Consider the following 14,504-nt stretch of genomic DNA (forward strand, 5'->3'; position numbering starts at 1 on the left):
ACGTTTCAATTATGTTACAAATGCTCTTGTTGGTGCTGTGTTAGCTTGGACTTTTTGTTAATGTGCTTTCTCCATTTAACTGACTGTTTAAATTTCTATGACAGCCCACTGAGGCACAAAACCAGCTGGGTCTGAACTAGATTGGCATATCTCACTTACTTTAAATCCCTCCCTGTTTATTTGCTATTTTCTTTTCTGTGACAGCCTACTTAGGCAGAGCACTGAATTAGTTGCTTCCTTTTATGACAAGTAGGGAAATTCATTATGCACTTATTCTCTTTGTCTTTTGAAAGTGTGAACCTGACTTTTATTATTACAACTGTTGGTTTTAGTTTGTTTTTATAGGCATGCCTGTATCATATTTATTATTCTTTGTTGTAAACTCAATGCAGAGAAGAGCACTTTTGTCAATTATGTTGTTTTAAAAGCGCTGCATAAATACAGTTGGAAGAGATGCCTGCTTAACGATCTATCCGCCAAACAGCATAACATTCCTACATGCCCGAGGAAATTCATAATCAATTTATTTACTGTACATGCTTCTACTGCAGTGGTTCTTAACCTTGTTGGAGGCACTGAACCCCACCAGTTTCCTATGCGCATTCATTGAACAATTTTTCATTGAAATATAAAATATGATTTGATGTGATTTTTTTTCTCGACTACTGGTGAACAAAATGAACAGGAGGAGAATCCTTTTCATTGAATGTAACTTTTTGGGCTTTCTTCACCTTGAATTCATGCAGCCGAAGGAAAGGAAGTGTCACTGACTAGAATTGCTCAGCTTGCAATTGCAAATCATGCAGTTAGGATGCTGACTCCCATCACTCAACTCTGTTTATACAGCACTTCAAAACTACCACATCTGTTTTCTTAAGATGGAGCCCAGGGTCAGCAGATACAATGAAATCAGCAGAGGCCCATGAATGGAACACCATAGGTTCCGTTATACATGTGACAAGTTGACTACTGAGCGCGCCTGCAGCACACACAGGCCAAGCAATGTGACCTGCAGCCAATGATGGCCAAGCGGAGCTTATCATCACGAAACTTGAATTTGAGTCAGTTTTGTGTCTCGGCCTATGCAGAACCCCTGAGACTGACTCACCGAACCCCTGGGGTTAAATTGAACCCAGGTTAAGAACTACTGCTCTACTAGAACAGATACTGCTTCAGAAGCATATTTTAGAAAACAGAAGAAATTAGTAACTGCAAGTGTGTGAGTGGAAAAAGTCAAACGAAAAGCAGATGTGACAGAAGTGGGCTGTGCAAGTTGATAAGAAGTTGCTCACCAGGCCCTTAAGAACCTGCCAGGCCCACGTCTGAACTCTCACACAGTGGATCAGGGCAGAAATCTTGGAGAATTAAAACACTAAAGCTGAGAAGAGAGAGAACGTTAACTTTTCGGCTCCCCCGCTGACATTAATCTGTGCCCAAAATACTTAAAACGAGTGTTCTTTTGCACAGATCAATTTGTGCGCAGATTGTGCAGTATTTCCTGCATATTGGCCCAGTGATGGTTAAAGTGAGCCACCGTATCGCACATATCTGTGCTCCATTAAGTGCAGACAGCCAACATGAAGACATTAACAAATGGGCTGAGAGAGCTCATTTGCAGTATATTGTCAAATGCCATGATGACATTTGGCTGAATGTGTTTTGTGGAAAAGGCCAGTTTAGAAGATACGCCCTTGGGGGCTCTTTTTTGCAAGCTAAACTTTGATGAGGAAATAAAAGCGATGGAAAATATAGATTTTATTAAACGCGATGGAAAATATAGATTTTATTCCCCACTAGTGTATACATTTTCCTGCTGACTATACCTTGTGAGTGCTACATCTAAATAGTGAGGAAAAAAGATGGTTTTGCATTGTTCACATCGTTACGGGGTGTTACTTAAAAGCCTTCGGTGAGCCCGAGTTGAATGTGAAATGGAAACGAATGAAAAGCAGCGCTCTCAAAGTGAGCCAGACAAAGTTGAAAATGGAGTGAGGTCAAGACCGGGTGCGAAAGCGGAGATGGACGAATGAGCCGACTGCCGTGTCATGTCGCCAAACTCCCGCCCCCGACGTCTTCAACGTAACATCGTGAAGTATTTTGGAAAAGCCTTCATATGACAGTGTCAGCTGCGGTCTCTTTCTTTTTTCTGCTCAGTTATTTAGCTAGCCATTTCTGAAATGCAGTTTGCTTCTCTCATATCTACTTGCAGTTCATTGTTTGCAGCCCCACTATCGCACAGATTTTAAGCTATCATTTGTTTTTATTTATACATTATAAATACATACATAAAGCAGCACTGAGGTCTACTAGACAACATGCAGTGTAATTACAGCAGGAAGAAGATACAGAGAAGGTCCTCAACAAAACACAGTTGAAAGAAGAGTATTGCTGCGTGTTTGGTTTGTACTGGCTATGTGTTGCTATTCTGTGTGGTAAAAGAAGTGGCTGTTTCGAGGTTAGTGATTACAGTAACACGTATGTTTCAGTCCATCAGCTATGGCATTTCACATTATATGTTTGCATTAAGCTAATTTACTTTTGTTAGATGAAATTCTATCATTTGGTTGAATGTGTTGGCATTTAACTCACAGATCGCCTCCCCACCATAAACATCGGCTTGCTGTACTTACTTTTCAAAAACAATTTTTGGGTCTTTATTGCTCTGAACTATAATAATCTTCATTCCCTTTTTCTAGACTCCTATTCTTACCATGATCCTCGACACAGCTTGCAACTCTTATTTTTCCTCTCATGTCTATGAAGATGGATAATCCGCCCTTGGTGAACCACTTGGTAGTCAGTGCGGGATGCGAGCTTGTCGCCATGACTGAGCGGGATGCATAAGGTGTTTAGGTGCTCAGATGTGTTGGTGGACTCCAGATTGAATTCATCATAATGAAATAAATCTAGGTATCCACATTCTAATATGCAAGGCGATATGGCCTTAATTAATCGACTTCTAACAATTGAAGAAAGATACGAACTAGACGCTCTATAAACAGTTCAGCCAAAAATAACCCAAATGGGTCAAAAAGAGACTGGTCAATTTTTGGCGGATAAAATAAATAACCCATCCCCCCAAAATAATTAATTAACTAATTAAATTGGGGTTATATAAATAACCCATAAAGTTAGGTTTCAAATTCTCCTTTGCCTGATGGACGAATAATGGAAGAAAGAAGCTGCAGAAAGAACGACCCACAGAAGATTCTCACTGATCTGAAGCTTCTCAGGATTTGTAAAAAATGTTGGAAACATTTTTAACACCAATCTTATTTGAACTCCAGATTGTAGCACTTTTGGGACAGTAATATAAGCGCAGAGAGTGTGTGTGTGTATGAGCTGATGTCGTACTGCGCCAGTGCAGTTAAAGACTCATGTTTTCTGGTGAGCAGGCCAGCAAAGTCACCTTCTGGCAGCTGTCTAGCGCCATCCACTAATGCACTCATGACTTCTGAACCTTACAGTTAATGACCATGGAGGTAATGGAGAGGGATGTGGACCATGAACAACTCCACAATTACAGTCTGGTAGATTCCTCGCGCGCCATATACAGTCTATTGAGCACCGCGCTATGTGAAAGAGCAGCCAAATGTGCTGTTTTTTTGGGGGGGTTTTACCTGAAAGTCTCGTTCCTCAAGAATCTCTTTTCTCCACCTCACCAGGAAGGCTGCGCAAACGTAGAGATGGAAATGGGAGAAACCCTCTGGTTCAGCCTAGAGGGAACAGGATGAAAAAGTTGCTGTAGATTTAACAATATACAGTAAGTAAATGTCAGTGCTTCATTGCAAATGCTTCTTTCCAGTTTTTACACATATAACCATTAAAGGGGATGAATCTTGGTATTTTAAGCCCTTCCACAGTTAACGATAGGCATATAATGATTAAACCTTACCTTTGACACCATAGCGATGTAATTTTTTATGAAATATTAGGTATTTTGCTGGCTATTTTTCTAACGCGGAAGTAAAACGCCCAGTTCAAGATAACCCCGCCTCTCCCCATGAGGTTCCCGCTAGGGATGTCTGATCACGTGATCGGAAATCGGGCCCGATCACGTGGTTGCTGACTCGATCGGAATCGGATGTTGTCTCCCGATCAGCACTGTGAGCTTTTTGTGCGCGGAAAAGGATATAAAGTAGATGCGTTGCTTCCCCGCTGCACTTCATTGACAGGCAGCCAAGCAGCCTGGCGAGTGGCGACTTGGACGTGCCATCCCGGCGGATCTAGCTGCCGGTGCGCTTCGTTTCCTACCTGTGAACCCAGCAGAGGTGCCTGCGCCGGCGACTTTGGAGTCTGGACGCCCTTCGAAGGGAGCCTAACCTAGCGCAAATTTGAAGGGTCGGACGTCCTAGCGGGGCCGCTAAATTCCGCCCCGGGCCGGCAGTCAAGACTGGTGCAAATCCAGCTCCAAAGTCATGATATGGTAAGATTAAATACATTTTTGCTTGCTTGCTCTTCAAGTGCAGCCATTTGTTTGTTGTGAACACACACACACATGTATATACACAGTATTATTTCTTCCTAAAGTAAAACAACATTAGGTTAGCCCATCAATTTGTGTGAAGTAGCATGAAAAGGGTAAAAACATGTACTGACAGATTAAAAAAAAAAAATATGCATATACGACACAATTCCTCTTTTCTTTGCACACCTTCTTATTTCAACCCCTCATTATATTTGGCAGCCCACTTTTTTTTTTTAAATAAATATATGTATAAGCAGTGGGGAATTAGAATAGCAGCGAGAGATGTTCCTTGATCTTATTCAGTTTCCTCCAGAGCCCCATCACAAGGAGGATAATTACTGGGGTCTTTGAATGTGAGTCACTTACAAGTGTGTGGCAGCCAATATTCAAAGTATAAATGGTAAGATTTGTTGAACTAATTCTGGCACGCGCGTCAGGGAAATTTAGCTTCCCACAATCTTTTTTCCCAAATTCAGGGAATTCAAGTTCACCATTGCGCTCATGCATGGGCCTCTCTTTGTGTACGCACTACTACGCTGATTCGCACGCAACGTGTGATTTGATAGCAACCTTATCCTCATTTTGGTGGAAGGAAATCCAAGACTTTTGTCTTGCCTTTTCCTTTACAGAGTGACTGTTTGAGGGGATGTTTACGAGCAGCCAAGCGCGGCATGATGCGACTCGTATACGCCGCCTTGTTGGTCTAACCTGGCAGCTGGCGTCCAAACAACAGCAGCGGGCAAACACAAACACAGATGAGTGAGTATATGAGTGACACGTCGGCAGCGCCATGTTTATCAGTGGCCAAAGATTTGTCGCTTTAATTTCCTTTTCTTTTCCAAAGTGCGGGTTTGGTATTCAGGGTTGAGGGCACTGGTAAACCTTTCCGGACTATAAAAGTGAAATCCACTCTTATCTTGCTCCCTGCAAAACAACATCTTAAAAGCTTTGCAGTATGCTTGCTCGGCCGGTATTTGGCAATGCACCAATTGCTCGTCCTTCCATGTCTAATCCAAAACTGTCTTTTAAATACCCTACTGAGATATGTAAGTAACATGTTGGATGCCATAGCTGTGTAGTAAAAAATGCAACAACTTTTTAAGAGCATATTGCAGTGTTTTGAGGCTCCAAAATGTTTTTTTTGTTTTTTTGGTGTGAAACGAATGACCAAGATGGCAACATTTTGTCAGGTATTTTGGGTGGTAATTACCAGTCAATAGATTTTTTTAGTGACAACTCTCATTTCTATATCTGTGATGTGATGGAGCTTATTATATTGTGACGGCAATTTAATATATATTTTTTAAGGTTCTGTGTATTTTCAACAAACACATGCAATAAATTAATCTGTTTTATTATACATAAATGTTTTTGGCTTACGCTAAAATAAAGGCAAATGAACCATAAATTAAAATGAAAAACAGTGAATTTATCTCAATCTACTTGTTGCAGTCTTTTACTGTAAGCGTTCACTACCACCACTTCAAAAGGTGGGGCGTACATAATCATAACAAAAAAAAAACAATCACAGCTGCAAGCAAAGTGCTGTACATAAAGTAAAAATCACAAAAACAAAGACAGTTAAACAATAAATAACATAAAAACCGAAAACACAATAAAATACAATGATATGTAAACAAGTGGACTGCACTTCCTAAGCATTGAACTTATTTTCATTACTATATAAATGAATACATAACATCTAGATGTATACAAAAAATAATGCCTACTGCTAAGGTTTTTTTTTCCCCATCCCAAATTCCATCCTTTTATTTCTAACTACATTCTACCACATTGCCACGTCAATTTCAATTTGATGAATTGTTCAGCCTTAAAATCACATGATGTTCAAGTGCTAAGCATTGGTAGGGTCGTGTTTAGAGAATGAATAGTGGTGTGGGTACTTTAAGAAAATTAACTGGGCTTCACTCCAACAACTCTTGCCCAAAAATGTATTGTCCAAAATACATGCAAAGGCAAAGCATCAGGCCCCAACATCCCAACAGATTAATGTTGACAGTAATAAATGTTAGCCGCATTTGTATCATCCATCACTCTTTGTCTCGTTCCACATCAATTTCTCTCCCTGACACGCGATCCCTCCCTACTGTCCTATCGCGTTGCCACTGCCTCTTCATTTCAATGACGTTCTTGCCATTAGGAACTGCAAAATAAAGTTAGTCTTGATAGTCAAGGTGACTCCGCAAAATCCACGCATCTCCTCCTCTGTTGTTACGCCTCGGATCCAGCGGCCCGGCCCTTGTGTCGCGGCAGCCATATTGGCTGAGATTGCGTTAGATTGGCTGATAAAAGCGGAGAGGAAGTGGGTGAGGAGAAACAGAGTCAGGCGTGTGAAGTTCGCAAAGCAAGGTAAACAAAGACGTGAGTGGGAATGCGGGACTATTGCAATGTCACAGCGGCTTCAAACTGCTGCGTCGGCTCTCACAGTATCCAGAAATCTCGCAAAAGCAACCAGCATAATACGAAGCTTCATTGGGATTCCCGCCAACCGACGGCAGACAAGGTGATGGCGCCGCTCAAGTGATGTAAGATGATCAAGCGCTGATGCAATACTTACGCGGGAAGGACATTAAATGTCAGAAATGCTGACGCTTAATTAAGTGACGCGGGAAAAGCACTTTTTCAACCATGGAATAAATTACTGGTGAATTTCTGCTGACAGGAATGTCATATCACAAAGATGTTGATGTCATTTACGCAAAGGGATTTGAACTAAACGCTTATTTGAAATTGGAAATTATCATGAAAGCTCTCCACTAAAGACTTCAACACAGAATTTAGCAGCTTGCTTCGGTATGCTTCAACTAAGGAAGCACTTAAAGAGGAAGTCAACCCCCCCAGAAATAATATGTTCTATGCAGGCACACTAGTCTAAATATGGTATTCTGGTTAATAGTGTGTTAGTGGAATATGAGTTTCGCAACAAAATCCAGCAGTTTTTATCTGTAATAGAAGGTGGCCATTTTGCCACTTGCAGTCAACTGAAGACGACATCAATGTTGCTCAAGTTTCAGGTAACAACCAATCACAGCTCTGTTTCAGAAAACAGGTGAAAGCTTTCATTAGAACACGACAGTTTCTTGTTATGATGAGAACGTTTCTCATGAGGATGCATGAGAACGTTTCTTGTCCTTATGAGAAACATATTATACCCCGACCCACCCCCACCTCTTCCCCTCATGTCACTGTAGGTGCTCCATACAAAAATACAATGAAATACAATTTTTATTTATACAGTGGCTCATCCAAATAAGTGAGAATGTAAAAAAAAGAAATCGTCATGGTTGACATATTGTTCCACACGCACTGGTCACTCAACAAGGAGCCGCTCCCTGCATGATAAAGTGCAGGCATGGAGAGGAAGCATGATTCGGAGGCTGAAAGTGTCACAGTATCTCTTTAACAGCCATGCTAATGCTGCCACACTGTGTTACTTGCTAATTTCATGCTCTACGCAACAGGGATAATTTGGTCCCTGTCTGTCTGCCTACTCGCCCGCCTGCTGGGGAGGAAAAGTGAATGTGCGTGTTTTTTTCCCCCCACTACATAATTCCTGTGTGTGTGTTTTAATGTCACTTCCATTCCTTCTCTTAGCGGGATCAAAAGTGACACAAATGCAAGGCAAAACAATGGCTAAATAATAAATGATAATTTATAGAAAAATAGGAAGATGCCATACATAGGTGGAAGAAAACAAAGAAGAGAATATGAGAGAAATTGAGAGAAGGCGCAAAAGGCTAGCTTGTGTTGGAACAAGCTAGTTGAACAGATGGTCACACCGCAGAAAGAAGACCACGGCAGAGACATTACAACACTCAGGTTAAAGCCTCCCTTGGAACACATGCAGACGCTCAGAGACAAAGGGCAAGGGCTTCCTATTTATCAGGGGCATTTAGAGTGACCCAAAAAACATGCTTGTGTCCAACAGCTTTGCTTTGCATTTTGGTCATTTTTGCATAGAACGACACAAATAAAAGCTGAAAAAACACTTGATTCAAGTAGAAACATGTCTAAGTTACCTTAAAAAACGCAAGTGTCTTGTCATAAAAACGGACCAGTCCTTACTGTTCCTGCAGTCAGTCTGAATGAACTACTTTTTGAGAAGAGCATTGGTGCTAATGCTGCATGCTAACATGGTCAAATGTGCATTTTACAATTAAAACTTCAGTTGCTACATTTCTCACTTATGTTTATGAACCAACAAGCCACATTCCTACCAAGCATTTTAGTTCATCATAAATGTCCTCACCTAGCAGGTCCATTACTGTCACATTTTTAAACAATTATTTCACATTATTTATTATTAAGTTCCTCCTTAGTGTTTTAGTTTCCTATGTTTTTTTCCTTCAACATTTTCATTTTCTGTTAAAAGTTCCCACCTTGCAGTTCAATGTCACAGGTTTTAAAAATTAGCATTACCACTTACACAACACGAGGGCTACGCCGCGACGAGTAGGAAGGCCGCCGCGGTGCGCAATTTGATTTCATACACATTTTTAGTTTTATTTTTTTTAATTTTCATTGTTACATTTATTATGTTCAATGTTTTTTGATTTTAAGTTATCTACTGTTACGTGTTCCCCTTTCCCCACTCCAACATTTCAGTTTCTCACATTTATGTTTCTATTGTTCAAAGTTCCCCACTACAGTTTGTTTTTATGGAAATTTTCTATTGTTAATACTTCACTGATAATGTAATAATAATCCAATGTTTTTTTTTTTTCTTGTGTTAAAAGCTCCCACCTGGCAATTAGTTCAATTTAGTACACCTTTAAACCTTTTTGTTGTTGTTAAAAGTTAGCATTCAGGCTAAATTGAAAAATGTTTTCATTGTTTGGCGCTTTGCATTTTTTTCCTCCCACCTAGCTGTTTTCAAGGACTGCACCTGAATCAGCATTTGTAAAGGTTGGCCAGCCCTGGTTTGCTGTGTTTCAACAGATGCAGAGATAAGAGTAGAACAGACAAGAGCAGTTTAGAGCTGCTGTAGTGCTGAAAGTTTCATGAGCCGAAAAGGCCTAATTCCCCAACTGGAGTAGGACCACAGGTGACAGAGGCTGCCAAAAACAGGTGTTTTGTGCAATGTACCTACGTGTGCTATGGGGCTGCCATCCAAACAGCATTGTACAATCAAATATTTAGGGGGTGGATTACAAGTACAATGTGTAGCTGGGCAACTCACTCAACTGTCATTTCATTTAGTTTCAAACTTTCAGAGGGCATTAGGCTTTTTTTCCTTCTTCCAATATGGCAATAGGTTTTCAATTATAGTCTTTAAGCGATTCAGAACAGTCCGCAATTACTGCATCATACATTTCTGTTCTTTCAAGTCGATTATAATGGTCACTCAAAAGTGATGTTTGATATAGAAAAATACATTTTATTTCTAAGGTAACTGTGCTGGCATGACATGTAATTGATCCTTCAACCACCTTGATCTCTGCGTATTATATTATGGGTATAAGCTTTGGAACTTGTATTCATTTTATTATGAAAATAATAATTGAGGTTTTTGTTTTCCTCACTTACAACATTTAAAATTAAACATTTTCATGACTTTTTCGGAATGAACATTTTAATAAATTGTTGTGAACCACACACAATCTACATTCAGGCCCTGTTTACACATAGGTTTTTGCAAATGGGGAAAGATATTTTTCTGCGTCTTGCCCTGTCTTTTTTCATTAAAAGAACACACCACTAATGACTCATTTTCCAGTATTGGATTAGGTATTGTGTATAAAGTGCAAATATCTCTGGCATCTTATTCCCTGAATTTGCTTTTAAACCGATTAAGTATCAAAATAAAAACCGTGTGCAAAGCCATTATCCTGGTCACAGGACCGTGATGACGCATCCAGTGCGTAAACGACAGCTGCTGTAGTTCAGTTGAATGGGAGTTTGCTGACGTAATGGGCAAGAAAATGACTTCTATCCCAATTACTCCACCAGTTCAGATTAGAGTAAAATCCTCAGCACGTCAGGTTTCATATTCATTCCGTGTAGGGTTGGGGCGTGGCCTCTCCTAATTTGAGCTAATGCGGTCTGAGCACACAACATGTAGCTGGCCTGGCAGAGTAAAAGTCACCCGGATGTCCCTGATGTCCACGCAATGTTGTAGAGGCGTGTCAACCACGACAGCCCCACAACATTCAGAGCCTTTAGGAACTCTGGGCGGATCTCATCCACCCCCGGGGCCTTGCCACCGATGAGCTTTCCAACCACCTCAGTGACTTCGTCTCCAGAGATAGGAGAGCCCAACTCTGAATCCCCAGACTCTGCTTCCTTTGTTATAGGGCATAATTCCACCTTTGATGTCCGCAATAATTCCTTGTGAGTGTCTTTGTTGTCATTAGCGGCTATGTCATATATGTGTTTTACGCACACGACACGTCACGATGATCACCTGACTGTCCAAAATGGCCGATACTATACTTTTATTTCACAGATACCATTTCACAGAATAGCTGGTTAGTTTTTCCACAAGTCTTGTATTCCTTTAAAATGATTACATCACAGAAGTTTAAGCCCTTCCACAGTTAACCTATAGGCATATAATGATTAAATCTTACCTTCGGCACGATGGCGATGTAATTTTTTGGGGAAATATTAGGTATTTTGATGGCTATTTTTCGAATGCGGAAGTAAAACGCCTGGTTCAGTAAAACCCTGCTTCTCCCCGTGTGGTTGCCGCGCCCCTCTTGTCCAAGGAGCTGTGTGGCCACGCAAGACCGGCTACAACCGCGTCTTCTTTACATATGGAAATTGAATAGATAGACAAGTGAAGGTTTTTAAAAAATATATTTATCCTCTATGTTTTCCTCTATGCTCCGTTTATGATTGACTGTTTACAAGTATTTTTTTTAAATACAAGTAAAAAAAGGTAATCAAGAGATGAGCTGTATTTGGCTAACTACTGCCACCTAGAGGCTTGGCATGCATCTCATTGTCCGCCCAATTTATGGAAGTAACGTTGGCAGACGGAAGCATACTCTGATTGGATAGGATTTGGGGAACTGTTGCCACCTTAAGGTCTGGCATTTTTATGAGTGTACTTAAAAACACATTAAGTGGTTAGCTGTGGATGTTTTCTTTTCTTTTTCTACCTGGTGGTGTTTTCTACACGGGCATGAGGGAATTATCCGTTTTTAAAAATACTCTGCTACGTGTGTATATGACCTCATACTAACAAAAGTAACTGGGTATTAATTCCATCCATTATTTCAAGAAATCTCTCACCATGATGAAGTAAAGCTCAGGGTCAGTATATTAATTAGAATATATATTTTTGTCTATTATAGGTTCCCATTGGCTCTGAATAAAATAATAAGACATGGTCACACGGGAGTCCAATAAAATTAATTTGAATTTAATTTCAATTCTCACCTTGTCTCATCAAACATCGCATTTGCACTCTCTACCTCTGTGGTGACCAAACAATCCACTATAAATTTTCAGCGGAGCTCAAGACCTATCCCCACAAGTAGCGGGCAATGAATCAATAACAAACATTAGGCCTAACTGGTGACGCTAAAAAGGAGGTCAACCACCTTGAAAAAACGTAGGCATGTATGAAATAAATGAATAAATAAAGGGTTGAAATGTGAAAAGGGCATCGCCACAAACACGGAGAGGCATGTTTGGTACTTTATTAAAAGCTTGCCCCCCTTTGTCAACAAAGTGACACAATTGCAGTAAATGTGTTTACATCCTGTCTCAGTGTGATTACCTGGTAGGTGTCCCACAGTCTAATAGTGCATCGTAGTGGCAGCTCTCGCATCAAAAGGTTGTTCATCCAGCGAAAAGCAAACTGCAAGTATTCCACCTCGTAATGTTGCATGTGATGATGCACCGACTCTGCAAGATGAAGAAATAATATCAGACATTTTGTAAAATGTCAAGGGTGCACACGTTGCTTTTTGGGGGAAGTCATTTTGTTTACAAGCCTGTCTGGTTTATTTTCTCTGTTTGTGTGACGATGACTTTAGGACTGAGGCACCTTTTTGTCAAGCCAGAGTGTTGTATAACGTAAGTCAGCTGTTATTGAACACAGTCCAACTAAATGGCAAAAAAGATTTTTGTAGTGCAAAGCCCTTTGGAAATGCTCCTTGTGACTTTGAGGTATTGTTGTCTTGCAACTTTTGGCAACTTTCTGTAATTATACAGTTGTTGATAAACATGGCTTTGAATGTTAACTCTCTACTTCAACACTGTCTGTGTATGTTATGTGTGTGTGTCAATTTGACAGCGGCGAGCAAGTTGAGAGTTGACAAGAGAGGGAACAAAGTCTGACGTGTGTAAACAAACACGCATATAAATGACTTAATAAGTTCAGAAAAACAAACACATTTTGTTTATATCTGTACAATGTCTTTGTAAAAACACACGTTAAGTTACTTGCAGACTTGCGTGAATGTCAGTGTGAATGGCTGTTGAAGCTTCTCCTCTAACTTCAACATATTTCTTTTTTTTTTGCCTCAAGATGGCACCAAAGCAATTATTTTTATATTGGACATGACTTTGGCCTGAGCACATAAACAGAAAATTGGTGAGTTTGTTATCCTTCCATTCATTTGAATCTAATAGTCACCTTTAGTCATCTGCACATGTTGACATTATTGACCAAAGAGTGGATTTGTGTGAAAATCTGTTGAACTGATGACATATGTGCACAAAAAAAAGCACGGTTAATTCCCACAATGAAAACCCCCTTCAAATGGACACCACAAGTGTCATTAAACGAGTACCACAAACGCACACACAACAGGTATTGATTATCGCATTCCGGCCTCTGAGCTTTGAGGCTGAGCAAAAGGCCGCTTTGGCGATGTCATCTTGCTGAATCAGCGCAGCCTGTCTAGCGGTGACCAATTCAATGTATGATGGAAGTTTAGAAATTGTACACATTAACAGCTTATAGCAAGAAAACATTCTCACTTTTAACTCGCACTGCAAAAAAAAGTTCTCATGTCATGTCAGTTTGTGTTAGTGTCTCATTAAGATTAGTTTGCAAGCCAATACTGATGATGGGCCTCATGTGAAGGTGCTGTTGAATGACTGGTTAGGGAATAATTGAACTAGTGAATGTAGTCGTTTATGTAACATGGGTTTATTCGTGTGTACATGTTTGGTGAAGGGTGTCGATGCTTTATGATCCTCTCGGCTTTGTATTTCAATTATTTGCAAATGTTTGCTCTGCATGGGAGGGATTGTTCCATATAAACCCCAATAGTGGAGATGAATGAAAGATGAATCAAATGAATACACTTACAAATTCTGCTAACATTTTTATTTTCTAAATTGCTGATAAATGTTGCTTATCCGTGTCTTTACGAAACAAAATATTAAAAATAACACTCACTATTTTACAGAAATCAAACCAGTGACGCTCAATTGCTCAGACCCCCCCCCCCCCCATCTCCACACGCACACACACACCTCATAATAGAACTGTAATTACATAGCTGTCAAAGAGTCTGTGAGAAAAGGCAGTTAGGGAGGAACGATGGCATCGTTTTGACTGACAAGCACACAAGCGGACACACAACACCATCTTCTTCAATACAATTATTTTGATGTCCAGAATATTATATATTATTATATGTTTCCAGGCAGGAAGACATGACAACAACAAAGCGCAATCACTTGAATGACACCTGTCTAGCGAAGCTCACGTGTGTCCGACAGGATGTTCAATAAACCCTAGCTACTAGCGGGCGCTTGTCTCTGCAAGATCATCATTCCACGCCACTGTGAAAGCACACAACATGGCTGGCCCATTAACGGCGAACTGTGACAAAGCTCGGCCGGCTGCCAAACAGCTGGGAGCAACTTTTGGACAAAGTTAAATTACGCTAATGAACTCACTCCGTCTCGTATTAGGGACTTGAGTAAACACGCGCAGGAAGTGCAGGTAGCTAGACTGTCGTTTGTCATAAGGAATGAACACAGTAGGTGAGGAGCTAAAATTAACACGCACGCACGCACACACGCGTACACACGCGCACGCACGCACACA

General features: G+C 40.5%; 1 protein-coding gene across 3 annotated transcripts in view; it reads right to left on the reverse strand.

Moving 5' to 3' along the window:
• tbc1d22a (TBC1 domain family, member 22a) overlaps nucleotides 1–14,504 on the reverse strand; it is an 88,447-nt gene that overhangs the window by 12,073 nt on the left and 61,870 nt on the right. For all 3 annotated transcript variants that reach the window (XM_086060320.1, XM_086060321.1, XM_086060322.1), the window contains 2 exons: nucleotides 12,216–12,343; nucleotides 3,621–3,716 (listed from right to left, as the gene is read on the reverse strand). In XM_086060320.1, coding sequence (XP_085916446.1) covers nucleotides 3,621–3,716; nucleotides 12,216–12,343 — 224 coding nt within the window. The remainder of the gene's footprint in view (nucleotides 1–3,620; nucleotides 3,717–12,215; nucleotides 12,344–14,504) is intronic.

Source organism: Leptonotus elevatus, chromosome 17 (genome assembly GCF_054856555.1).
Source record: "Leptonotus elevatus isolate MCC_2025b chromosome 17, RoL_Lele_1.0, whole genome shotgun sequence".
Taxonomy (NCBI): domain Eukaryota; kingdom Metazoa; phylum Chordata; class Actinopteri; order Syngnathiformes; family Syngnathidae; genus Leptonotus; species Leptonotus elevatus.